Source organism: Urocitellus parryii, chromosome 11 (genome assembly GCF_045843805.1).
Source record: "Urocitellus parryii isolate mUroPar1 chromosome 11, mUroPar1.hap1, whole genome shotgun sequence".
In the NCBI taxonomy this organism is placed as follows: domain Eukaryota; kingdom Metazoa; phylum Chordata; class Mammalia; order Rodentia; family Sciuridae; genus Urocitellus; species Urocitellus parryii.
The window spans coordinates 11435357-11463181 of NC_135541.1; the positions used below are offsets into that span (position 1 = coordinate 11435357).

The 27825-nt window shown below is 59.2% G+C and overlaps 1 protein-coding gene across 1 annotated transcript; it reads right to left on the bottom strand.

The window, feature by feature from the left end:
• Aldh4a1 (aldehyde dehydrogenase 4 family member A1) lies at positions 1-27824 on the bottom strand. The gene is made up of 15 exons (XM_026400822.2): positions 27607-27824; positions 18714-18807; positions 18116-18208; positions 17293-17340; positions 16411-16566; positions 14658-14807; positions 14516-14590; positions 13365-13552; positions 11109-11182; positions 9476-9672; positions 9288-9335; positions 8447-8599; positions 7922-8043; positions 7125-7243; positions 1-1108 (listed from the first exon to the last, which is right to left on the bottom strand). The coding sequence occupies exons 1-15, from the start codon at positions 27666-27668 to the stop codon at positions 996-998; spliced, it is 1692 nt and encodes a 563-aa protein (XP_026256607.2). The 5' UTR covers positions 27669-27824; the 3' UTR covers positions 1-995.
• Position 27825: the final 1 nt, after the last annotated feature.

The following is a 27825-nucleotide window of genomic DNA, read 5'->3' on the forward strand; positions in this document are numbered from 1 at the left end:
TTTTATTGGGTGGCACGGTGCACCCCGCCCCCACCTCACAGTGTAGAACCAGGACTCCGCCAGCTGCTCCCGCAACCCCCGGCCCTCATGGGGGACAGACAGATTCTGAGGGACACAGAGCCCACGCCCAGGCGGCAGGGGTGCCCACCTGGGCTGGGAAAGTCATCCTCCTGGGCACCCAGCACCCAGCCTGGAGGAGTCGCCCCAGCCATGGACTGGCTGCCCCCACGACCGGGCACTGAGGGGCGAGCCCCAGGCCACTCACACTAAGGAGGGGGTCCACCGGCCACGTCTGGGAGCAGAGGATCAGCATGTGCCCGGGCAGACTGGGCTCTGCAGGGGACTCCTGGCCGGAGACGGGCTCTGAGGTGGACGTCTCTACGGGCGGCACTGGAGGGCTAAGGAGCCCGAGAGCAGAGGCCCTGCAGGGTGTTGGGAACCAGCCCACACAGGACCGTCCCTTCCCACCCGGCGGCAGGTGGCCAGGAGCGGCGGGCCCAGGTCAGCACGGCCTGGAGGAAGGCACGGCGTGAAGGCGTCTGGCTGGGCGCAGGGCCCTGGCTCAGGTGGGTCTGGACACAGCCAGGAGGGTGAGAGGCCAGGCCCCGGAGGGCAAGGTCAGAGGCGCCGTCCGAGCCACACCTCACCGGGACACCTGCAGGGGCCTGGCCAAGGCGGCGAGCCTGCGGGCAGTGAGGCTCCCTGGGGCCCAGAGCTGCCACCTTTCCCCACAGGCTCCCAAGAGCTGCTCCCTCTGTCTCCCATGTCCCTGAGCCATCGGGCCCAGTGCAGGGAGGGGGCGGACAGAGAACCTGCTGGGCACCAGGGTCATTCCTGCCAAATGGGACTTCCAGGAGGGCCGACAGGAGAGGGACAGTGTCCTGTTCCTCCCCAGGCACCTGACACCAGGGACCAGGAGGGCGTCCAGCGTGGCTGTCCAGGGGAGCTGTCCACAGGAGCTGGCCAGGGGTCTGGGTGGACACAGGTGACGGGGGTCACTGCATATATGAGTAGCGCCAGTCCCCCAGGGGCGCGTGCGTCTCCTTGATGACCTGGGGCGACGTCCAGCGCAGGATGTAGTGGGGACCCCCCGGCTTGTCGTTGGTTCCTGTGGAGAAGACAGCTCTGGTTTTCTCAGGAAAGACGAAGGCAGAGGAGCCATTACACAATGATGAAGGTCACCAGCGGGGGCAGCGGGGGCGGGGCAGGGCGCGTGGAGACCCCGCGGAGGCCACTGGGCAGAAACCCCGCTCCCGCAGCCAAGGCCCAGAGGCACCTGGCCATGTGCATGGGCGGCGGGAGCTGATGGGCAGGCGGCAGGGGGCACTGAGGGGGCACTGCCGGGGCCGGACACCTGGTGTGTCGCAGACAGGAAGGAATGTGCCTCTGGCCCTCACGCCGGGGGCAGCCGCCCGCGAAGCCACCCACGTGTCGGAGGCTGGACCTTCAGCCCCTGGTCACTGGGCGGAGACGAGGCTGACCGCAGCTCTGACGGCCAGAGCTTTAGCCAGTGGCACCTACGAAAGGAGCCCCGCAGACCCGGGTTCGAGTCTCCCACGGACAAGCCCATCCCCGACGGGAGGGTGCAGTACGGACTCCATGACTCAGGAACCTTCCGGCCTTTGCCCCTTCATCCGGCCGTTCATCTGAACCCTTTAAAACAGCCCCTGTGCCGGGTGCGGTGCTGCACACAATCCCAGCCACTCGCTGGCTGAGGCAAGAGGATGGCAAGTTCGAGGCCAGCCTCGGCCATTTAGCAAGGCCCTAAGCAACTTGGGGCGACCCTGCCTTAAAATAAAAAATTAAAAAAGGACGAGGGAGGTACCCAGTACCTCGGGTTCCATCCCTGGTACCAAAAATAAATCAGAAAATTAAGTAGACTCTGTGAGGTCTGGGGATGTGGCTTAGCGGTAGAGTGCTTACCTAGCGTGTGCCAGGTGCTGGGCTCAGTTCCCGGCACTGGGAAAAAAATAAAAACCCCGATAACATGCTCTTTGTGACCTCCTTCTTAGGGGTCCAAGAAGCACTTAGGAATACCAGAGGGCAGAAAGCATCTCAAAGACACAGTAACAGAACACATCCCAAACCTAGAGGGATCCAGGTTCAGAAAGGCCAAAGGTCACCAGGGTTAACTCAGTCGAGACATCTGATAATTCAGTTCTCAAAGGTGAAAGTTAAAGAAAAGCTTCTTAAGGCAGCAAGAGAAAAGGAACAATTCACACAGGGGTCCTAATCCCCCGGGAGCCAACTTCTCAGCAGAAGCCTTTCAGGCCTGGGGACTGGCACGAGGTTCTCATGTTAAACTGGGCACAGCGGCACGTGCCTGTAATCCCAGGAACACGGGAGGCCGAGGCCGAAGGATCGCAGATTCAAGGCCAGCCTTGGCAACCTAGCAAGGCCCTGTCTCAAAATAAAAACAAAGGGCTGGGGATGGGCTCAGGGCTTAAGTACCCTGGGCTCAGTCTCCAGTGCCCCTCCCCCAAGAAAAAGACGTTAAGAAGAAAACACTGGAAAATATAAAACTGGTAAGAGGAGGCGGATATATTCAGAATGTTCTAGTAATGTAAACACGGGGCAGAAACCATTTGCAGAGTCTCTAATAATAAAACCAAAAAAAAAAAAAAAAAAGGACAATTCGAAATAATAATAACTACGTTAATAAGTTGAGAGATCAGCAACACAAACAGGTACAACAGGACATCAGGCAGAGTTCCGGGGTCGCAGTGGTTGGTGGCAGGTGGTTTCCTTGCTGGGGATGAGACCCCCGGCCCCACGCGTGCTAGGCAGGCGCTCGACCACTGCGCGGCGTCCCCAGGCCCAGAGTTTTTATCGTGATATTCTCTCTCTATTCTTATGATCCTATGAAGTTGCTCTCCTTTCTGAACCGTTGTTATAATCAAAAGATAGTTTTGAAGGCTCACAGGAATCCCAAAGCAAAAAAGGTGTAGTAGACACCAAAAATAAACACGGAGGAATCAACACACACCACCAGGGAGTCACGTGACCACAAGCGAAGACTGTGCGAGAATGAGAAAGAAACTACAACTTCAGTAGGACCTCACCTGTTGATGATGACCTTAAATGTGAGTGGATTAAATTCTCTCATTCAAAGGCAAAGAGCGACTGAACAGATTCCCAAATAAATAAATAAATTAAATAATGGCTGGGGTGTGGCTCAGAAGCAGATCGAATTATCTAGCACACATGAGGCACTGGGTTCGGTCTTTAGCACCGCATAAAAATAAACAAATGAAATAAAGGCATTCTGTCCATCTACAACTACAAAAAATTAAAAAAAAAAATTTTAAACCCACCCACATGTTGCTCATAAGAAACTCACTTGGCCCCTGAGTACACAAGCCTGAAAGAGAAGGGATGGAAGGAGGCACCCCTGCAGACAGAATCCAAAGAAGCTGAAATAGCCAAACTTAGATGATACAGATTCTAAATTAGAGAAGTAAAAAGAGGGCTGGGGTTGTGGCTCAGTGACAGAGCACTTGCCTCACATATGTTCGATCCTCAGCACCATATAAAAATAAATAAACAAAATAAAGATATTGTGCCCGTGTATAACTAAAAAATATATATATATTTTTAATAAAGTAGTAAAAAGAGACAAGAAAGGCCATTACATAATGATAAAGGTCAGCAAGAGGAAATAATTCTAAATAAATATGCAACCAATATTACAGCACCCAAACACAGAAAGCAAATGTTAATAGACCCAATGAAAGAGACACCCTCCAGTACGTTACCAGTAGAGGACTTCGTCCGACATCCCACTTTCAGCAACCAGACAGAAAATAGACAAGAAACAGAATTAAATTGCATCCTAGACCAAATGACAGCCCCGGGACATTCCACCCAACTACAGAGCACAGACCCTTGTCATCAGCACAGCAACGTTCTCTAGGACACATCACATGACAGACCACAAACTAGTTTCACACACACACCCCAGTCCAAAATTTATCTTTGTGGTGCTAGTGATCAATCCCAGGGTCTTGCGCACGCCAAGCAGGCACTGCACCACTGATCCACACCCCAGCCCACAAGAAATCATTAAAAATAAAACTGTATCAAGTATCTCTTTTCCAACTACAATGCAATAAAACTGGAATTTAAAATGAGAAAACCCCTACAAGTACATGGAGATCAAATACCTTACTCTTCAACAACCAAAGGTCAGGAAGAAATCAAGAAGGAAACTTAAGAGTCTCTTGAAACAAATAAAAATGGAAGCAAAACACCAAAACCTGAGGGGTACGGCAAGAGCTGTGCTAAGAGGGGAGTTCATAGCAATCAGCGCCTACGTTTAGAGAAGTAGAAAGGTACACGTCAACCATCGACCCCTGGGCTGGGCGGGGCTCCGAGGCAGAGCGCTCACCTGGCATCATGGGTTTGATTCTTAGCTCCACGTAAAAATAAAATAAAGATATTGTGTCCACTAAAAAAAAAAAAAAAACTAAAAAATAAATATTTTTTTAAAAATCTACCACTGCATCTCAACTTGAAAAAAGAGAACCAAACCCAGAATCAGTAGAAGGAAAGAAAGGATAAAGATTAGAGGAGAAATAATTAAACAGAGATTTTTAAAAAATGGAAGAAGAGAGAGAGAGAGAGAGAGAGAGAGAGAGAGAGAGAGAGAAGAAAAGAAGGAAGGAAGGAAGGAGAATGGACAGACCCTTAGCTAGACCAGGAAAGGAGACAGAGATTCAGACAAGACCAGACAGGAAAAGGGAGACATTACAACGGACCCCACAGACCTGCTGTGATGACCCAGGATCACTAAAGAGCGTCATGGACAACTCTATGTCAAAAAAACTGAGGACCCAGGAGAAGCAAACCCTGGATGTACACATGCCTTACTCAGACGGTGGGTTTTGTTGAGGTTTTGCAGATGGATTCAGGGCCTCACGGTGCCAGGTGAGTGCTCTGCCACCAAGCCACACCTCCAACCTGACCAAGATGGCATCACAAAGAAATAACAAGCAATGAGATTGAGTCAGTGATGAACGTCTCCCACTTCCCAAGAAAACCCAGGACCAGGCAGCTCCACTGCAGGTTCTACCCCGCACTTCAGTAAGAACTAGCACCAACGCTTCTTAAGTTACTCCCAGAAATTGAAGAGCAGGGAAATCTCTGAATACATTCTTAGACAGACATTACCCTGAGGTCCAAGCCAGACCAGAACCTGAGAAGAAAACTACCAGCCAACATCCTCGATGGACACAGATGCAAAATCCTCAGTAAAATCCAGCAAACTGAACCCACGGTACATTCAAAAGATTATTCACCACGATCAAGTGAGGTTCATCCCACGGATGCAAGAATTGCTGAACACACCCATCTAGGAGGACGCTACGCCCTGTCGGCGGAATGAAGGTGGAACCACATGATCGTCTCAGAAGACGCAGAAAAGACGCATGATGGAATTTAACAACTCTTCGTGCTGAACCAATTAGGAACAGAGCTCAACATAATAAAGACGATCCACAATAAATCAAGCTGAAGGCGTTCTCTCAAATCTGGAACAAGACAAGGACGCCCGTGTTCAGCACCTTCATTCAACGTGGCTCTGGTTCCAGCCAGGGCACTCAGGCAAGGGGGAGGAATAAAGGGCACCCAAAGCAGCACAGAGCGAGTCGAACTGTCACCGTCCGCAGACAGAGAACATACGGAGAAATCCCAAAGACTCCACCAAAAAAAACTATTAGAACTAATCAATGGTAAAACTGCAGGATACGAAATCAACAATAATAAAAAATAATAATAAAAAAAAAACTAGTAGCATTGCCATTCGCCAAGAGCAGATTATCTGAAGTAGAACAAGAAAGCGGTCCCATTTACAATAGCTATAAAAAATTTAAATACCTACGAATAAATTAACTAAAGATATGAAAGGGCTCCACAATGAAAACTCTAAGATGTTAGCAGAAAACATGGAAGAGGGCACCCAAGGAATGAAACACATCCACGTTCACGGACTGGAGGATCAGAATTGTTCCACTGCCAGAAGCCATCGACAGATGCCACACGATAAGTTCTTCACAGCACCCTTAAGAAAGAACGACCCTAAACTTTGCACGGAATCACAAAAAGCCCCGAACAGCCAATGTAAACTTGAGCAGAGTGACAACGACAGTGAAGCAGGAGGCACCACGCTACCTGACTTCAAAACAGACATCCAAACAGCCTGGTGTTGGCTGAGAGACAGACACACAGACCGATGGGTCAGAGCAGGGAACCTCAAGTCCAGCCACACCCACGGTCAACTGAGCTTTGCCGAAGGCCCTGGGGACTCACACTGGGAAAGACAGGCTTTCGATGAAGGGTGCTGGGAGAGCCGGGAACCAGAGGCTGGGAGAGTGGGTGAGGGAGGGCGGGGGCTGAACAGGACGGGCGGCTCTGGGGGGCTGCCGCAGGCTGATGGGAGGCAGCAATCACACGCCATCCATCACACAAAGCCAGGAGGATTCTGACTGTCTCCACAATAAAGAAAAATGCTCGAGGAGATGGATGTGCTTAACCCCATTTGAACATTACATAACGCGCACACGTCCGAGACGTCACTCGGAGCCCGCTGATCGCTGGCACCCCACTAATACCGTTCAACTTTTATGTCTTTATGTGTCAGTTCAAAACTAGATTTAAAAGAGAAGAAGTTCAAAGTGTAAATATACATACACACACACCCTTTGGAATCAATCACTAACAGTGGGTGACCTCTCCGGTGGAAAGTTACAGCGAAATCATACAGAACCTGAGGAGGAGGCTGTTCTACAGCCAGTAGGACAGAAGCGTGGGTGACCCAGGGACCTGCCACCTGTGACTGCCATCTGATGTGGGAGCACTCCAGATTTCGCGATCCTGAGCCTCTTGGTGGGAAATGCAGGGGCTGCAGCCAGAATCTCAGCCTCCTCACACCTCTTCTCCTCCTCCGTAGAACGGGAAGCAGGAAGGCCTTGCTCATGGGCACTGGGAGCACTGAACTGGCACCTTCACTCGGCCACAGGAAGCCCTAGCACCCCGTGCCATTCCTATTTCGCCTAAACCCTCGAGAGGAAGGATCTAGAGTCTCTGGCCAGGAGCTCGGCTCCGCTCTGGAAGAGGGACCCACTCACCAGAGGCGCGGGCCCCCCCAAAGGGCTGCTGGCCCACCACGGAGCCAGTGGACTTGTCATTGATGTAGAAGTTACCGGCAGCATTCCTCAGCATCTTTGTGGCCTCCTGGATGACGTCCCTGAGAGACAAGGCACAGGGAGGAGAGCACCTGCCCAGGTGCCCTGCAGGCCCCAGGTCCAACCCCACGTCCCTGCCCAGCCCACCCGGGCTTTCCAGTTAAGCACGAGGCCACACGTGGACAAGTGGCACTGCTGGCTGCTAGCGGTAGGTGGCTAGGGCCAGGCAGTGGGTCCCTGAGCCTCTGGGAAGGGGATTAGCACCCTCCCTACAGGGTCACATGAAGGGTCAGTGGCACCGGAGGAAGGGGCCTGTCCAGTCCAGTTCCCCGTCTCCAGGAGCAGGGGACTCCCAGACCCCACAGCCCTCTCGCTCCAATCCCACCTCCACTCTCAGAGACAGACACGGGTGGATCAGCTCCACGGGCAGGGACACACAGAGCCTCAGGTGGACATCAGGGACCGCGGTGAGGCAGTCCCTGCTCCTCCTCTGCTAGGCCACAGGGCAGTCACAGGGCTCAGTGGCCACTGCCAGATCCCTGTGTCTGTCAAAAGCTGCCCTGACCAGGCCCCTAGAGATCAACTCAGCAGTCCTGGCGGGGTCTGGATCTGGACAAAGAGCCCTGCGGCTGTGAGGGCCACCCGCCTGCCTGTCGGGGCCAGGGGCAGACACTGGGAGAAAGCAGGGCGGCATCGGTACCAGCACCAGCCCAGGAGGCGGGACAGGGCAGGCCACTCACTTATCCTGGGCGAACACTGCCCCCGTGAGGCCGTAGCTGGTGGTGCTGTCCACCAGCTGCAGGGTCTCCCGGTACTTGTCCTCAGGGTATACGTACACCGTCAGCACAGGCCCGAAGATCTCCTGGGAGAGAGGCCCAGGTCAGGCCCTCCTGGGCTCCCAGGTCTGCCTCCCGCTTCCCAGTCCCCGCCCGAGGCCACACCTCGACCCCCACAAAAAGGGCCAGATGCTGCTTCCCCAGGGCTCCCTCCAGGACAGCAGTGGAGGCCAGCTTCCCGCCCCGTCCACACACTCCAATCCGGCACCCTGCCACACCCACACCTGGGAGCAACAGTTAGGCCCTGGGAAATGGGGAGCCCCCAGGAAGAGTGGGTGCTGGACATGTCTGGGGACACCACTCCCTCTCACAGTCCCCTCTGCCGCCGAGGGGCTGGGGAAGAGCCGGCAGCTGCCAGCCCTGCTGTCCCGGGAAAATGTCTAGACCTTGAGGAGCCTCGTCTAGGCCCAGGATGGCCGCCCCAGTCACCTCCTTCATGATAGGCTCCTGGGGGTCCTTGCTCTCCACAATGCAGGGCTCCACGAAGTAGCCCACTGAGTCGTCGCACTTGCCCCCCGCCAGGATGGTCAGGCTGGGCGAGGAGCGCGCGTGCTCCAGCCACTTTCTGATGCGGCTGAAGGACTGGGTGGAGGAGGGGCGGGTCAGGGCGGCTGGGAGGTCACCCAGCAGCAGCCCCCACTCACACCCAAAGGAAACAAGTGGTGGACAGAGGGTGAGGTGGGGGACACTGGGGGCAGGTGTGTGTGTGTTCGTGGGGGTGTGTGTGCCCGTGGCAGAGCTGCGGGTGTGGTGTAGACACGCCTGCATGGGTAGGAACACAGACACACAGATGGCTTCAAGGCTGTGCACGTGCGCAGATCTGTCATGTAGGTGTTTGACCTACGTGCTGGGGACACTCTGTGGACCCACACAGGGCTACAGAGATCTTGCTCTGCAGAGATGCGCTCTCATGGACATGCGTGAACGTGTGCACATTTGCACCTGGGCGTGCCCATGCACATGGGAGGGCCTGCCTGTGTGTGTGTGTGTGTGTGTGTGTGTGTGAGTAGGCATGTGCTGCCTGTGTGTGCATGTTGAGTGTGCATGCGCTGCCTGTGTGTGCGTGTGAGCGTGCATACACACAGATACACAATTTTGAGGGGCTTGCTGAACCTGGCTCCAGGGTTACTGAAGACTCTGCTCCTTCCAAGGCCAGGGAGGGTCTGTGTGGCTACCAGGCAGCTCGGAGAGGTGGGGCTGAGTCACTGTCTCCCTCTCTCTGCCAGTCCGGGGCTCAGCCCCCAGGCACGGCCTGCTTCCTGCCCCTTACCTTGGCATCAATCACTGCAGAGAAGAAGGTTCCAAAGTCCTCTGCAGGCTGGAGGCAAAGGAGGGAGACCCAGGAGAGATGAGGCCCTGCAGGCCTGGAGGAAGGAGCCCCTCCCCGGGCCCCCCTCCGAGAGCGCTGCCAATCCCATCAGCACCCGCTGGGCCGCGGTGGGGGGCAGCGCCACTCACGTTGCCCACTTTGATCCTGCTGTGCTCCTCCAGCAGCCGCCCTTTGATCTGCGGCCACAGGGAGCTGGGCACGTAGAGGCGAGAGCAGGCGGAGCACTTCTGGCCGCCGTACTCGAAGGCCGAGCGCAGGGTCCCGCTCACCACGCTGTCCACGTCGGCCGAGCGGTGCACGAAGTGGAAGTTCTTCCCGCCGCACTCTGTGGGAGTCGGGTGGGGAAATTACAGGGGTCCCCGGCTCCCCCGCAGCCCAGCCACCACCCACGCCTGTCCACGGGCCTCGTGGCCATGGGAGGAGGCAGGGCTGGAGCCACACATGGCCCCCTGGGAGCCACGGCCAGGCCCTTCTCCTGCACCACAGAGGAGAAGACAGAGGCCCAGGAGGGTGAAGGGCATCCGAGGTCAACAGCTCCCACTCACACAGCTAAGGAACGGGGACTGTCCCACACAGGGGCAGAGACAAGACCAAGGTCAAAGACTCCCAAGAGCCAGGTCACCCCAGATGCGGGCACGAGGGAGAGAGGAGGCCCCAGCGTCCACACTGGCCAGGCCTCCTCCCTCCTCACGGTGGGAACCCAGCCCCGGGTCATAGTGTGAGGAGCTTCCGGAGGGTCACCTCACCCTCTGGCCACCATGTCCCCACTCAGGGCAACAGCAGCAGAGCCCTGTCACCTGCCTTCCAGTCCCCATGGCTGTGGCAGTTCCCCAAAGTCCGCTGGATCCCCCCATTGTAAGACAAGAAGACAGAGAGCCGGAGCCTGGGCTCCACGTGGGGCCGTCGGGAGGAAGCAGGAAGGAGGCTGAGAACAGAGGACCCCACGTCCTCCACCGGGTGGCTCCCAGCTCATCTCAGAGGCTGGACCAGGGTTCACTGGGGGAAATGTCATCGCTGCCCTGGAGGGGGCTGGCCTCCTGAGCCCTCCCCAAGCTCCTGCCGGTTCAGGAATGGGGTCCATGGCCCACTTCACCCCGGGGCCCAACGGCTGCACCGCCAGCCCCAGCTCTGCCCGCGCCCCTCCAGGTCGCCCCTGAGGCTGCAGGGAGATGCCCTTGTGGGGTGGCGGCACCTTCCAGAGGGCTCCGTGAGTTTGGGAAACTGTATGGCCGACCTTGCCCTTGAAGTGTACCAGGTGCCTCTGGGAATTAGCAGCCGAGTCCTGCGGAGAGGACCCCACTGTTTCGTTACCCAGCAGGGACCAAACCCCTTGACCTCAGAGCTGCGTCTCTGAGGGGAAACCATGACTGGGCCACCAGAGCCGGGCCTGCGGCCGATCTGCTCCCTCCGCCCCTCCCGGCTCCAGGCACTGGCCTTGGTCTTTGCTGCAGATCACCACCCAGGCTGGCCCTGCTCTGCTCCTGCCCCATGTCCCACGTGGCAAGTGCATTTAACATACGATGGAAGAAAACAAGCCATTCGGTCACAAGAGCCACGACTCAGGTGTTACGGTCACCTGTGGCTCCTGGCTACCGTCCTGAGAGGCAGGTACGTGTCCCATCATCACAGACAGCGCCACTGGACGGTGCCGGGGCCCAGGACAGCTTAGCACCTGATCCCTGGTGCCAGCAGCTCCTCCTCCCCCCTCATGATGGCAGGGAGGTCCCCAGCCCTGCAGGGTTGGAGGGGGAGGGTCCTTACCGCCAGCCAGGCGTGGGAAGGTTCGGTACCGGTCCAGGTTCTGGGCCACCTGTTTCCACAGGTGTTTGAAGGTGCTGGAAGCAGAGGACAGGGCGGGTGTCAGGGCACCAGTTCAGGATGAGGGTCCTGGGGGGCGGGTCCTGGCAGATGAAGGGGAATGAACACCCCAGGGAAGAGGTGGGCAAGGGTCTCAGGAGGTGGGCAGGGGTCCCAGGGGTGGTAGGAGCCAAGTGTGACCACTGGGAAAGGGAGGCTGGGTGGCAAGATGGTGCAGAGAAGGCCCAGGCTTTGAAATCAGGAGGCGCTGGGTTCCAAGCCTGACTCACACGTGAGGCTGTGCACTCTTGGGCTCATTGCTTAACCCCTCTGAGCCTCAAATTCTTCACCTTGCCTAAGAACTAGAGGACAAGCCCCACATGGCAGGACAGTCTCGTAATTAATTCAACATCGAGTCAAGAGCTCTGGATGCTGCAGGTACCTGGTGGGGGCTGGCTGCACACTGCTGTGCCTTCGAGGGGCGTCCTGGCCCAGTGCCCAGGGCCCAGAGGCCAAACTGAGAAGGGTCCCGAGGGAGGAATCAGGCTCCTGCCCCCAGCTGCCGCCCAGAGGCCCTCACCTCCTCCCCAGGCTCCCGCTGTGACCAACCTCAGCACCGAAAACAATAAAAATGCTAATCACCCAGGAACCAGCGACACAGTAGCTGATACTAATTTATGACTTTCCCACCTTTAAGCGGCTACTCGGCAGAGCGTGGCAAATGGGGGCCAGGCCCGCTCCGCCCGCTAACAGGCGGGACCCAGGGGGCCTGCGGGGGCAGAGCGGGACTTCTGCAAAAGGGACGTCTCAGCAATTCTCACTTTGCCACCAGCACCCAGCGGCCCGGGGTGTGGAAGGGGGTGGCAGAGCCCAGGCCGAGCAGAGAGGGTGACAGGCCACGGAGGTGTCCCAGGGACACCAGGAGGGCTCCAAGCTGCAGGCAGGGACATCTGTTTGCCCCCAGTCACCTTCGCCCAGATGACCCGAGGGCTCCTCAAAGTCAAAGTGACCCACACGTGGCCCGCCTGCCTCCTGGGGCCACCTGGGTAAACACTGTCCCTACTACTAGAGGCCGCAGGGTCCTGCCCACTAGCCCTCCTCACACCCTCACAGTGGGCAGGCGCCAGCTGCGTGGCCAGGCCTCTACACACCACCATCTCTGCCCTGACTCGACCATTGCCCCTCCCCGAGTGCCCAAGTCCTCCTACCCAGGCTGTGGCTTCTGGCCACAGACACCGCTCTGCAGAGCACCAGAGCTGTCACCTTGGATAAAGGGTGCAAATGCAGGGACCCAGGAGGCCAGGCAGGACAGCCACTGGGCCACACCAGGGACATGCAGACCCAGGGCCTCGGGTACTGCCCACCTCCAGCCAACAGCCCATGTGGGGAACAAAGGCCCGGGGTGACCAGCGTGTCCAGGTCCTCAGAGAATCAACGTTGGGATTTTGATATGAAACTGTGCTGATTGCTCGGGGCTGGCTGGCACGACAGGAGTCAAGAAAAGAGCCACCTGCCTGGTCCCACCTGAGGGCCAACCCTGGCAACCGCAGTCTGGAAGTGAGTCACTTCAGCCTCTTCCAGAGCTTAAAGCCTCGGTGGCTCCCGTGACCTTCATCACGCAGTCTAGACGCCCTCCAGACTCACGAGGCTCTGGACTAAAACCCCCAAGTGGGGGGACGGTGACCCGGGGCCTGAGCGGGCCCTGAGCTGCCTGCACGCGTTACCAGCCTCGGCGTGAGCAGAGCCGCTCGTGAGTGGATGTGGGGATGGTGCCTGCCACCGGGGAGCCAGGGGTCACCAGGTGGCCCCAGAACACCCCCCTCCAGCCACTCGGGACCAGACACCCCCAGGGCACACGGGGTGCTCCTGCCTCCGGCCTCCCTTGTGCTGCTCCCTCTCTGGGAACGCGCCTCCCCTCCCCCTCCCCCTGGCGCTGCCTCTTCCAAGAAGCCTGCCTTCCCCCCACCCCAATTCCTGCTCCCTGGGTCCCTCCAGTGACGGGGAACGTGCGAATCACGATGGCCTGACCACTGCAGGCTGCACTTCCACCCCCAGGGCCCTTCCCTAGTCCATCCTTACGGACCCACGGCAAGGCAGGGCCCCCGTCCTGCTGGACAGGTGAAGAACCGGAGGCCCAGGGGCCCACGGGGGCCATATGGGGGGAAGTGGGTGACCTCTGTGAAGGAGGAGGCTACCGTGCCCTAACACCCGGGGACTTACGGCACGCTGCCTGTGAAGTTGATGCCACAAAGGTGCTCTGAGCTGGTCACGGTGTCCCCAAATGTGGGCCCATCGGCTGGCACAAACTGGACAATGTTGGGGGGCAGGCCAGCCTCCCGGAGGACACGGTAGACAGCATAGCTGGCCAGCATGGCCGTGTCGCTGGGCTTCCACAGGACCACATTGCCCTGCAGGAGGTGGCAATCACTCCCAAGGCCAACGGCCGCCACCCTGACCCCCTCCCACCCACAGCATGGCCGTCCCTCAGCTGGGACCACCCGGCCCTGTGCTGGCCAGGATGTCCTGCCAGGTGTCTGCAGCTGCGCTCTGAAAGCCCTTGCCAAGGAGCCCCAGTCCAGCCCGGCCTCCCCCACCCCTGGGCGCCCTCCTCGGGCAGCCGCGCCTACTGGCCCGGGCAGGTCTGTCCTCGGTATTTCTGGGCACAGCCGGGCGAGTGCTCCAGGCTCCCTCTGCACGTGTCCCAGGTCAGGGCACGTGTGGCCCCACAGGCACATGGATGCCTGGGTGTGTGCCCTGGTGTGCAGAGCACGGGATGGCCCTGTTCACACCCAGGTGTCACCAGCCCGGTGCGCCCTACGACAGCACCGGCCTCCTCCTGCCCGGGCTGCCTGGGGTCGGCCATGTCTCCCCGTCACACCGGAGCTCACAGGGGACATCTGCCTCCACTCCAACAAAGACCATGGGCCCCGAGACCTGCTGAGCCCCAGCCCACCCGCCGGTCCCTCCTCAGTCTCAGTCTTGTCTCAGCTTTGTCACTGACAAGAGGCATGATGGGACTGAGGCCGTCTAACGGCAGCACATGGCCAGTGCTCTGAGCTCATCACCACCACCGCAGCCAGAGTCCCCTGCTCCGGGCCACAGCTCCAACCCCATAGAGCTGTCACCGGGCTCCCTGTTGTTCCCACCCTGCAGCTGAAAAACTGCCTCGGAGAAGTCCAGGGGCTCCCAGGGGCTCCCGGGGTCTCCCAGGCAGGGACAAAGCTGGGAGTCAAGCCAGGCAGGGACCCCAAAGCCACACCCCAGCTGCCACCTCCCTCTGTGCTGCTCCCCACAGCCAGAGCCACCGAGGTCGTGGTGGCCTGTCTGCTGGACTAGGGCCAAGACCAGGGCTGCCGTCCTGCTGTCCTCACCATCAAGGCCGGTGCCCCCGCCAGGTTGCCTCCGATCGCCGTGAAGTTAAAGGGCGAGATGGCCGCCACAAAGCCCTGGGGAAGAAGGGACCGTGAGCCCTGGCACGGCGCCCCCGCAGCCCCCGCGGGCCCACCTCCGTACCTCCAGCCCCCGGTACACCACGCTGTTGGTGCTGGGCGCCACGCTGAGGGGCTGCTCCCCCTCCAGCTCCACCGCAAACTTGGCGTTGAACCGGAAGAAGTCGATGAGCTCCGCGGCGGCGTCGATCTCCGCCTGGATCACAGTCTTGCCCTGCAGGTGGGCGGCCGGGGCTCAGTGGCCACCGATGTTCCTCCCACTGACCCTTTTCCCTCACGAGGCACGGCCAGGTCCCAGCAGGATGGGCAGCCCTCAGTGGGCTGACCAGGCCTGACCGCGGGGACAGAGAGGGAAAGGACCCTGCTTCTCAGACACCGGAACCGCCTCCCCCGCGGCCAACACCTCTGGGCTGAATGGGGACCTGGCTGCTGGGGCCAGGCACGTGACATCTTAGTGTCCCAGCACCTCTGATCCAGCGGGATGCCCGGATCTGTGATCATGATCCACAGACCACACCAGAACCAGAACCTTCCAGAGAGAGGCCCACACCAGCCAAGGGGGAGGGGACGGCTGGGGACCAGGCAGGGACATCGTGTGCTGGACGCTGAGGGCTCTAGACCCACAACTGACTCCCTGCAACTGCCATTCTTCCAAATGGCCAGTGGGAGCCTTGGGGGATGGTCTTTGGGCAGCAAGAATGAGTCCTTCCAGATGGGACCCTGATTGTCACCCAGGGTCACCGGCATGTACCCAGCCGGTCAGGGATATGGAGCCAAGGAAGCTGGGCTAAGGTGTGCAGGGTGCTCCCGAGAAGCTCCCGAGTCTTAAGCCAGATGACAAGAGAAGCCAGCGTGACCACTTGTGCCTGTGTGTGCCCACCTGTCTTCCCGCCCACCGGTGTGGCTCCAACTCTCAGGGTAGCACGTGGAGCTGCCGTCCCACCTCTGTGCAGCAGAGGGCGCTCCCACCACGGGACAGCAGAGAGGAGGGGCAAACACCCTGGCCCTGGGCAGGCTGGGCTCAGCCCCTGATGTGCCTTCAGGAACCCGGTGGGCTGGCTCCCTAAGACTGGGGTCCTGGGGGCAGAACTGACCCTTTCGCTGGGCTCCTTTCCCAGCACACCACTGCCAGCAGCTCCCGTGCCTGGCACCTGTGAACCGCTGAGCAGGAGCTAAGACTCCTCCAGGACTCGATGCACAGCCCAGGAAGGCTGAGCGCCACGACAGCGTTCCTACAGGGTGCCCCCGCACAGCACGGCTGTGACCGACAAAGGGACAGCACGCTCTGGGAGGACAGAGCAGAGCTGACCCTCTCAACATGAAAAATAAAAATACAAAAACCCAAGAATGAGCCCTTGGGGGCCTGAAAGGTTCAGGAGCCTCAGGGAGGAGGGTCGGGCCCGAGGCAGGGGCAGAGATGCCCGGGATGTCGTCCCAGGAAGCTCTGCCAAGTCCCAACAGTCTGCAGCAGAGCAGGGCAGCCTTGGGGAGGGCAGAGGGCCCTAGACACGGGGTAGGGTCTGGGGACTCTCCTCTCGGTGACGGGGAGATCCTGGTGGTTCCCGAGCCAGGAGTGACCTGGAGGTGGTAGAGGGGCACCAGGGTCTGGCTGCGGGTCCAGGCAAAGCACCACAGGCCTGGCCCGGGTGGTGGGGGAGGGGGACAGAGGAGACAGAGGGGACAGGACTGCAGCAGTCTGATACTCTCCGTTCCTCTGTCCTGCCACTAGCTTGTCCCTGAGGTCACTGGTGGGTCTCCACAGGGCCCAGCACCCACCAGCTGCCTCCCAGCCCAGCCCCAGGGCCGCCGCCCCTCACCTGCCCCACCATGGTCTTGGCCAGGACCTCGGCCCTGCAGGGCCCACTCAGCATGTCTGCGGCCTTCAGGAAGATCTGGGCCCGGTCGGCCACGGGCTTCAGGTCCCATTCTTTCCTGGCGGCCAGGGCGGCCTCGATGGCTTTGTTGAGCAGGGCCTAAAGAGAGGGGACGGTTGGGGACCGCCTCCTGCAGCAGGAAGGGCCCCGGGGGAGGGCAGAGTGAGGGGAAGCCACTTTCCCCCAGGGAAGGCCCTGGCTCCCCTGGCCTCTGGTCCCCACAGCTGCGGAGGCCTGTCCCCTGGCTGACTGGGTGCTGCAGCTCAGAGCCCGCTGCCGTCAGCCTGGGGTCTGAAGGACCTGCTGGGGGGGCCAGCACACCAAGGCCCGGCCCGAGCCCCTCGGTGCTTCCTCTCAGGGTCCAGCAAGGCCTCACCTTGTTCTTGGGACCTGTGGGTCTTGGTCCAGAGGGTCCTGCAGCCTGCAGCACAGGCCTGCTGCCCCACACCAACCACCCTCACGCCCCAAGACCCCAGCTCTTGGCCCCTCCTGGCCCCATCCCTTCCTGCTCGCTCCCCTGAGGCCAGTCCCGTGCCTGAATTTCCATCCGTCTCACCTGCCCTGACTCAGGCTTCCAGAATATTCCTCCCCAAGCCAAGGTCTGCCCCCCTGCAGTGGGCATGTCTGGGGACGTCCCAGCCTGGGCTGAGGCAACTCTCACTTGGCTCCAGTTCACTCCGGATTCCTGGCCGTCAGCCTCCACCCAGGGCCTCACTCAGCGCCTGCTGCCTCCACCCACACGCCAGGTGAGAGAGTCACTGAGTCTGGCCCCCACAGGTGGCACAGCCAGGACAGCCACCCTGACCCAGGGTGGCCAGGACTCACCTTGTCTGCATAGCAGAACTTGGCGACCTTGTGTCTGTGGTCGAAGGGCTGAAAAAAGAGGGAAGAGTGTGGTCACCGCCCAGGAGGACGTTCCAGGGAAGGCCCTGGACACGCTCCTTCTCTCCCTGCCCCCAGGGGCCTTCCGTGGCCCGGCCACCCCGTCCCTCCTCTGCAAGATTGCCAAGCACCTGCCACAGGACGAGTGAGGCAAGGACCACAGGCCACGGCCTCTCGGGGGAAGCGTGGACTTGGTAGTCAGATAGACATATGCCAAGATCCCGCTCTGCCAGCTGCTGGCTCCAGGCTTGGGGACGCTCACGTCCCTCCCCGGGTCTTTCCACCAGGAGTGGGTGCTGGGCTGCCACCTCATACCATAGAGCAAGACCCAGAGGCTCATGGGTGAATATCCCTCCAGTCCCGTCCAGTGGTTCCCCCGGACAGAGCCAGAACGTGCCACCCCGTTCAGCTCAGGGTCGGCCCCTCACTCCTGCAGATCAGGCACCTGTGGACCTCCTGGGCCACCTGAGGCGGACGCCGGGTTCTGATGGATGAACTCGCAGCAGGTGGGCTCAGGGCCCGGCTTGGCCCTCAGCTCCCAGCCCTGGGGCCCACCAGGAACACGGGAAGACGTCATACCCCTCCCCGACCTTGCCTGTCACAGCAGGGGTGCCCTCTGCTTTTGCACATTTTAGGGGTCCACAGCATTCAAATCGGGGAGGGGACAGTGGCCTGTCCATGGCAGAGACCACAGGCTCCATGCTCATGAGCTGTCAGAGGAGACACACTCAGGGACGGGCTGAGCCTCCCCACCCACGGCACCTACCGACACCTGGTACCGCACGTCCGACGTCCACACCTCCTCGTCCCCCACCACGCACGGGATGGCTTCCGTCTGGCCCTTCAGGTCCTTCAAGGCCTGGCGAGAGGGACAGGGCGTGGATGGGCACTGGCTGCCCTTCCATCTCCCCCTGAAAGCCCTGATAAGGAGTCCGCCACGGAGCTGCCCAGGTGGGGACCCAGACAAGAAGGGCCAACTGGGGTCACCTGGGAGCACATGCTCCCTCGGGGACAGCAGCAGTCACCCTGCAGAAAGGGGCAGCCAGGCTGCCAGGTCCCCCACCCACACCTGGAATTCATGTGACAGCTCCTCGTGTTTACATTGTGGCCACTGCCTAGAAAATGACTTTCATGTCCGACTTCTGGACACGGCCTCTGACCCGGGCCGAAGAGGCTGTGAAGGGCCCCTGGCTGTCGCCTGCGCCTCCAGCTCCTCCACCTCCAGGCCCAGCCCTTGCCAGACCCAGGTTGCCTCCGGGGGACGAGGCAGGAGAAGGGGCGATGGCCACGGGCACAGGTTGGTCCCTCGGGCCGCTGGGGGCTGCCCGCTCCGTCCCTGCACCCTCGGGGGCCCACCCTGTTACCTTCTGCAGAGCCTCTCGCTCGGGGCTGCCCTGCGTGAACGCCAAGATGGGCTCGTTGGCCACCTTCAGGGAGGGGCTGTGCTTCCACCGCAGCCTGCGCCCAGGGTGGGGGAGAAAGGCAGTCAGCAGTGGCCACCGCGGCCAGGCCCCTGCCCCGGGGGTGCTGGGCCAGCCCAGAGGCCTGAGGTCCATGGGCAGGACGGGCGAAGAACCGGCCTTGGGGCCCAAGACCCACCAGCCCCCATCCTGCCACTGTGTGTCCTTGGGCAGGTGACCTTCCTCCTCCGAGACGCCACATGGCTCCTCGGTGAGAACACTCTGTCCAGACCCCATGGTCATCTCAAGTTTAAATGTCCAGTGGCTGAGCCAGGTCGGCAGATTCTGCACACACACCGGCGACTGTCCCTTCTAGCCCCAGGTGCCACCCTGCCCCACAGACCCAGGGACTTCGTTCCCGAAGCTGAACAGGCAGCACGTCCCAGAGCTGAGCACCCCCAGAACGGGAAGAGCCGAGTTCCCCAGAGTGGAGCTGAGCACTCGGGTGGCAAGGACGCCCAGGAGGTGGCTGGGGATCTGGGCAGGTGGCCCGAGCCCGGTTCACAGTGACAGGGAGGGCTGGCTTAGGGGTCTCTGTCTGGTTCCAGAGGTGCCCCAAACCTTGATGACCTGTGACCACCACCATGTCTGGGGGCCCCGGGGGGCAGCAGGACTCTAGGGTCTGCTGGGCCAGGTCCAGTGTCCTCCTCTGTAAACGTGGACGATGAGCGCGGCACGGACGGCCTCGCCAGCAGCCCCTTCACAGAAATAGGGTCACTGAGTCCTAACAGGAAAATGACTAGTTTGAGCCCAAAATGAGGAGGGACTGGATGCGAGCCAGACAAACCCAGGCACAACTGCCCTGGTGCCGTGCTCCCGGCCCCAAGCCACGAGCACGGACTGAGCCGGGCTGGTCGGAGGCTGCCCAGGGCGCCTCAGTGGGAGGGACACGGCAGTGCAGGACCTGGCTCTGCTGCGGCCATCTGGAGGAGGGCCAGGAGGCCGGGGCTGGCTCTGGGTGGACGCTGGGGTAATTCTGTGACTGGGCAGAGTGGGAGTTCCTATTTAACAAGAGAGGGGGGCCCAGCATGTGTGGGTGGCACGGTGACCTTGTTTCTGTCTGTGCTAAGACGAAAACGACGAAGTGGGCTCGTGCGCCTCACCCTTCAGGCCTGGGAGCGCCTGTGTCAGGGTGCTGCTGTGTGGGCTGGCGAGGCCCAGCAGGAGGACACAGTGGCCGGGCTGGGGGAGGAGTCCTTTCTCCCTGGGAAGGATTCTGGGGCCTCAAAGGCCCAGCCTGGGGGACCTCGAGGAAGGACCCGGTTGGCAGGCTGTGCCCGCGCTCTGCACCGACCAAATCTGGACACATTCCAGACCTTGAGGGTCCAACGGTGATCAAGATGGGCCTCAGCCGTTGGCCCCCCAGTGACAGGTACAGTCAGGAAATAAACACCAGCATTACCCAAGGCAGCCCGGAATGAGGAACGGGGAGGGTGGCCGGGAGGGTAGTCCGTGCCCCCAAGGAGGCGGGGGAAGCTCTGGGCAGCACATTCCAGGCTGGAGGAAGGGCAGGTGGCACAGAGGACGGGCAGCTGAGCACCAGGCCTTCCTCCTCTCCCAACTCTCCCCCACAGAGCCAGAGCCAGCCTTCCCCCAGCCAAAGGAAGAAAGCGGGTCCGGGCTCCCATCCAGCCCCCTCCCACTAGCTGTGTGACCCTGAGCGAGTGACTGTCCCTCTTTGAAATGGTACTGTGAGCTACAAGTGCAAAGCCACAGAAATCTACACTGCTAGCCAGGTGGTGGCCACACTGTGATCCCAGCAGCTTGGGAGGCTGAGGCAGGAGGTTCCAGAGTTCAAAGCCAGCCTCAGCAACAGCAGGGCCCTAAGCAACTCAGAGAGATCCTGTCTCTGAATAAAATATAAAAAAGGGCTGGGGCCGGGGCTCAGTGGTTAAGCGCCCCGAGTTCAATCCCTGGCACCAAGAAAGAAGGAAAGAAAAAGAAAGAAATCCACACTGCCCCCTTCCACCTGATTCAGTTCCAGCCTCTGGGCCCCGGATTCCCTGCTGGTGGGAAAGCCCGGGCTCTGGAGCCACAAACCTGGAGCCAACACCAGCACCTGCTCGAGACCCGGGCACACTGCTGCCAGCCCCGGGGGCCCTGCCTGCACTCACCCTCCGCTCCGGCCAGGCCTTCAAAGGCCAAGTGGGCCCCAGACGTTCCCAAGGATCACATTCCCAGGACAGGCCTGGGTGCTCCACCGCGGGGTGCGGTAAGGTTAGCACCACCGTCCACCACAACTCAGAGGACCACAGGACACCCGCTTCCCTGCCCTGCCCATCCCAGGAAGTGCCAGAAACAGAAATCCTGCAGGCCTCCCTCCACCTGCCACAGGGCAGAGGCCCACCATGACCTCAGGATCACAGGCTTTCTCTGTGCCTAGAAAGTCTCCAGGCCCCGGCCCAGCTGTCCATCAGCCAGAGTGTGGATGGGGCCACCGAGACCAGTTCAAAGTTCAGCCCAGTCAACCGCAGCCAGGAAGAAGCAGGGACTGGCGGCAGACTCTTGCTCTTGGCTCCTGGGCGGCTCCTGACTTCACAGCGGCACCTTTCTGGGCCTGGGTGAGGTGGGGGCGGTCATTCACAGGACGTGGGCCTCTACGAGGATCTACAGGGGCCTTCTGGGCAGGTCCACACCCCTCACTCGCTCACTTACGCAGCCGTGCCACACCATGGAGGGCACTGGGCAGGGCACCGTCAGCTCCCCGTCACTCAGGCCCACGGCCCGAGCCCCAGGGACAGCCGGCCGCAGGACGGACCTGCACCTTTCTCAGAGCAGCTCACGCTCCCGAGCTGCGGGGAGGAGGCGCGGGGCAGGGTCTGAGCCTGACTCAGGTCCCCCTAACCACCTGGGGCACCCGCTTCTGCTCACCCAGGGACCCCACGGCCAGGGCTCCTCCCCACCCTCTGCAGGCGCCAGGGTCTGAGCCCACGTCACCCTTCCTGTGGCCGGAGCTGTGCCCGAGCAGACGCCACCTGAGAAAGCCCCGGAGGAGGAGCAGGGGAGGGCCTCGCCCCCAGTCACCTGGGCACCCCCCAGCCCAAGGCGCCATCGGCTCCCGCCCGGGCCAATGCAGTGGCCACTCCAGACACAACCAAAGCCACGCAGGCACTCCTCGCTTAACAACGGGGCTCCGTGTTGTGCAATGTCACAGAGCATGCCCGGCGCACCTGGCCTTGGCCTCTTGCAATGAAGTGACACTGTGAACCTGAGCGGTGAGAGGCTGCTGCAGGGGACACGGTGCCCACTTTACAATCAGCTCTTTTTCAAATATATAGAATGTTCCAGAACAAAAGCACAGCCCAGTAGCCGTGTCTGGTTCAGGTCACAGGTCTCTGCCCAGCTGCACCCACACGGGATGCACAGCCCTGTGAGCTCCCGCAGCCACCACCTCACCAGGTGGCAGGAATCCTCCACCTCCATTATCATCTCCGGTGACCACCATGGCACATGTGCCTACGGCCAGCCAAATGTCATCGTGTGGCGCTATTTTAAGGTGACAGTCTGATGGAGGGAGGGAAGTGGGGGGCAGGCACACACTCCGCTCACAGCCCCTCGGGCCTCTCCCTTCTTCTAAAATAAAAGGTCAGCACCTTAAAGCCCTGGGCCGAGCACCCGCTGGCCCCCCGCAGTCAGTCCAGTCACCCTGGCCTTCTCGGCCTCCTTACGTGGGATGACCCTGCCATGCCGGCCGCGAGGCCCCAGTGGGGCACCTGTGGGATCATCTCGCGGCCCTGCGTTTTTCCTGAAGCACCAGGGACACACTTATCACAGGGATGGACCATCTGTGCTCCCTCCAGGCCACAGGGTCACGCAGTGGCCGGGTCCACCCTGTCCACCACTGGGCACTCCAAGCCCCACACTCTGCCCAGTGAAACTGAGAGAAACTGCGAGAGCAATGAACCTGAGCCCTGGGCCCCAGGACAGCACTCGCAGGCCAGTGCTCTTCCGCTAACATCACACCCGGGGTGGACACAAGTGTCCCCCCCCCCCCCCCCGCCGCGGGCCAAGAGGAGAGAAATGGGAAGGAAGCTGGCTCTTGCTCATTCAGTCCCGCTGGACCCACTGTTATCTGGGGCCGATAAGGCAAATCCTCCTTATCACTGCAATTAGGGGCCGGGAGCGGGGGGCGGGCGCCGGGCCCAGACCAGGCGTAAACCGAGGTTCAGAGACTAGAGGACTCATTCATGGCTCACGGTCACGGTCACGGTCACGGTCACGGCTAGCAGATGACAGCTCCAGGTCTTCCTTCCTCTGGACACAGTCCATGGTTAGAGCCCCCCCGCCCCCCTGTACATCTCAGAGGCCCGTGGTCAGTCCCTTGGCCATTCGGTGTAGCTAGAGGACCTCCTATTGTGGAAGAGGCCACCCCAAGATGGGTAGAGGCTTGCCCGAGGCCACTCAGCTGCCCAGTGGCACTGCGCCTCAGCCAGGGGTCTTTCGGTTGTATTTGTCACCTCTGCCAGGAAAGGAAAGGGCTCAGGGCTCTGGAGGCCCCAGGAAGGCAGGTGTCTTCCCCTAGCCTGGGGACAATCAGGAGTCTGCATCCACAGTAGTGAGAATAAAGGGGGCTGGGGACACCTGAGTCCCAGGCCCTTGCCCTGAGCCACCCCAGGTACTCCTGCTCAGGGCTGCCCGGTCACCCAGGGCACCCACCCCACTGGTGGGAGGGGATGATAATCAGAGCAACATTTGCCAAATTTTCTGGGTGCTGGGCACCCTCCAGAGTGCCTTCCACCTGTGAACTCATTCACTCTAGAGATGACCCTGGAAGGTGGCTGCTGATTTTCCCAATTTTGCACAGGATAACACGAGGCAGCTCAGCAAGATCAAGTAGCCTGCCCAGGGCCACACAGCTTTTAAGAGGTGTGGCCAGGATCTGAGCCATGCCAATAGCCACTGTCCAGCACCTCCTGGGTGTCCTTGGCAGAGTGCCCCCAGGGCGGCCAGTGCCAGCTGCTGAGTGGGGGCTTGAACGACTTCAGAAGCAGTATGGCAGTTGCAGCTTCCTCACTCTGCACTCGAATACTCACAGAACACACGCCAGGTACCAGGCTCGCACCAGCACTAATCCGTGCAATCACCTGCTCCACGGCTGTTATAGGATTGTCCCCATTTCACAGAAGAGGACACAGAAAGGCCAGAGGACAGCCACCTTGCTGAGGCCATGAAAACTGCATCTGTTCATGTGGTCAGCAGAGCGCCCCCCAGGCCAGGAGCCCTGAGTGCGCTGGCCACTGCCTGGAGGGGGTCTGAGAGCAGAGCACGCCCAGGGAATGCAGGGGGCGACCGCCAGCCCAGGCAGCCTGTGCCCATGCGGGAGGCAGCAAGCTGGGCACACACTGGGTGGTTCTGAAATTATGAAAATCAAGCAGGTAGATGGGTGTCAAGGGACCCCACGCCCCCCCAGACACCTGCAGGGCCCAGGGGTGGTAGGCAGGTGCAATCCCAAAACCCCCAGCAGACTGCAGGAATCATCTCCAGGCAAGGGATGCAGCTGGCACCTGTTGTAAGCGGACAACATCCCTGGCCAGGTCTTTTATTTACTGACACCAGTGAGAAAAGGGCAGAAGTCAGGGTCCATGGAGAACGGAGGCCAGCCAGGGAGGCCTAGTGCCAGCCAGCTTGAGGCCTTGGGCAAGCTTTCCTGCATTCCCATCAGCCATCTGTGAAACGGGGATGTAACCGCTACATTGTAAGCTGCCAGGAGCTGAGTAAAATCATCCTCCGGAAAGGCACATGCTAGCTACTGTCACTAGCCACATCCCTGAGTCCATCCTCAAAGGCCACATGTTCATAGTGATGTCTCAAAACTGTTCTGTAATAAATGTGGACAAAAGGGCTCACTGACAACCCGATTCACTTGGTCTGTCCAGGGCTTAGCAGTTGCCACACCCAGCTCTGGAGTCCCAGGGACATACAGTAGGGAGGACAAGTCTGTGCCGAGGGAAAAAGGAAAAGAAGCTACGAAATGTATAGGTGGTGATGTGACCTGGTGGCACAGCACTTCACACACCAGGCCCTGAGTCCAATCCCCAGCATTCAAGAAAAAAATAAAAATAAAAGATACAGGCTGAAGATTCCCTTACCTAAAATTCTTAGGACCAGAAATTTCACATGGTTTCAGATTTTTTAATATTTGCATATACTTATGAGATATCTTGGGCCTGGGATCCAAGTCTAAATACAAAATTCATTTGTGTTTCACATACACTTTATACACACAGCCAGAAGGTGACTTTATACAATATTTTTAGTGCCCCTGCATTTTGACTATGGCCTGTCTCACGAGGTCAGGTGAGGAATTTTCCTCTTCTGGTGTCACATCAGAGTGCAGACAGTCAGATTTGGGGACATTTCTCATTTTCAGATTTGGGATGATCAACCTGTCCTCGCACTGAGTCCACTTTTATGGCTTTTACTGTATGCATTCATGGAAAGTAAAAAAGGACCGTCATTAAGATGATGATGGTACCTACTCTGGGTGTTGAGGTTGCATGTGATTTTTGTATTCTTTTTTGCACTATCTGTACTTTTTATAATACACACATACTAACTGAATGAAAAAAGAAAACAAACTAACAAGTGTCAAAAAAAAAAATGCTGAAATTCCTAGCATTCAAGTCAGCAAGGGAAACACTGCTGATTCCTCAAAAACAGATTTTCTTTTTCTTCTTTTTAATGTTTATTTAGTTGTAGAGGAACACAGAGGACCTTTATTCATATTTATGTGGTGCTGAGGATTGAACCCAGTGCCTCACTCATTCGAGGCAAGCACTTTACCACTGAGCTACAGCCTCAGCCCCTGAAATGCAGATTTTCTTAGTACTAGAGTCTAACTTCTAGGACACTGAGAGCTATCACTAAAAATGTCCTAGAATTGTTTCTCTATCAAGGCAGACACAGCGCACCACAGGTGTCTCCTGTGTATGTGTCAAATAAATGAACAAATGATCAAACACCAAAGCTGTCCTTGAGCTAGGCAACCCAGGGCCATTCTGCTCCCCAGGTGATAAACTGCAACATCTGGAGACATTGTCATGACTAGGGGTGCTCCCGGCACCCCATGGGCTCAAAGCAGTCCCCATGACATTACCTGGCTCCAGTGTTCATGGTGCAGGGTTGAGAAACCCTCTCCGGCATCCAGCCAGGACAGCTGTGGGGCAGAGAAGTGGCCTGAGCCTGTGTAACCTGTTGCAAAATACTCTCTCTCCTCTCACCTCCAGGGGCCTCGTAATTAAGAGCATGAACGTGAAGTAAGGTCAACTGTGACTCTGGTCCTACATCTGCCTCACTGGTGCGACTCCCCATCTGTAAGACGGGGATAGCGCAGCGCTGGGCCTGTGGGACTCCATGGCTTGGCAAATTGTACTATGGGCTTTTCTTTAGAATGCAGACTGGTTTCCACTAGAGGGCTTTATGTCTACATCTCTCCCCCTCACTGAGCTGAAAACCCGTCAGGCCCACTCACCATAAATGCCGCTCTCTCTGCCTGCAGTATGCTGAGCATCTGCCCAGGACTCAGCACATGCATCTGTTGCATGGCCCTACCTATCTGGGGCTTCCATTTGGGTTCTGAGAGGGGTGGTCTCAGAGTGCACAGAGAGGCTGCAGATGGGACCATGCCCAGGCTCTGGCAAGTGGGGCTGGCCCATCGTAGTTTGGAAGAGAAGCCTCTGTGTCCCATGTCCTCTTCTGTGTCCTTCCCTATCCCCTCCCTGTGAGAACACACAGAGAAGTTAAAACTAACTTATGCCTTGGGGGCAGGGAGAGAGACACTGATTAACTCAGAAAGAGCTGAACTTGGGGGGGGGGCGGTATGGCCAGCTACTGCTCTAGGGGCCAGGCAAACCAAACTCAAAATCGAGGCAGAGGGGACACAGTTCCTACGTCAGCCCCACCAGAATCCTATGAGCCCCTCTGGGGCAGTGGATGCCCCAGCTTCCTCCCGCTCCCAGCTTAGGGCAGGAAGGGTTCTTAGACCCTTTGTCACTGAGCACCTATGGTCCAGGAACCCAGCTCCACAGTGCCCAGGTTTGCAAATCTGGATTTAGAGGCACTCCACCCTGGAACAGCTCCTCTGTTTCTTCATTTTCTGGAATAATAATGCCTATGCCTCAAGGCAGTGAGAAGTTTAAATAAAAGTGATGATGACGACCGCGCCCCCGGTTCAGGGCACTTTACGTGTATTAAATCTTTTAATCCTAACACAGTAGGACACACGCCAAATGCCTAGCGCTGCGTAAATATCATTCCACCTACCAGGGAAAAGGAGTCCGTCTTTTCTAACAATTAACTTGGAAAAGTAGGAGGAAGAGAGAAGGAGAGGTGGAAATCCCGGCGGAGAGGACTCCCGGAAGACCAGAGGGGGTCCGGAATGTGCGATTACGGTGGGGAGGAGAGGGGCGTGGTGTGCTAAAAATAGAAGTGGTCCCCACTGGGAAACCAGAGAATTTGAATATCTAGCACGAGGAGGAGAATGAGTGAAGGAGGCCACTCTCTGAGCCTGGGACGCCAGCACCGAGCACCCCCACCGGGTGCAGGTGTCGGGAAGGGGATCCCTTAGCTAAAGGAAGGTGACCACTGAGAACGACGGGAGGGGACTGAGGGATCCTGTGGGGAGAAGGACTAGGTGCGGGAGGGGGCGAGCTCGGGCAGAAAGCAGCCCTGGGTACCCGGCTGGGTACTTGGAGGGTCCCACAAGGTGGGCGTCCCGCGCGGAGGAGCCGCCCAGCGACCCTGGGAACCCCGGGCAGCAGGCGCCATGCCGGGCCGGCCGGGACGGGTGCTCACTCACCCGGCCGCCCTCCAGGGGCGGGCCAGCAGGGCGCGACGGAGTGCAGACAGCGGTGACAGCATCTCGGCTGGCGGCGGACTGGTCGCGGGACGGGCAGCCCTGGCGGCCTGACTGCGCGGCCCCGCCCGGAGCGCACCAGCTCGGCGGGAGGGGGCGCCCCGCCGGCGCCGACCGTCCTCCGCCCGAGCTCGGGATCCCACCAGGTAGATCTACCTTCCG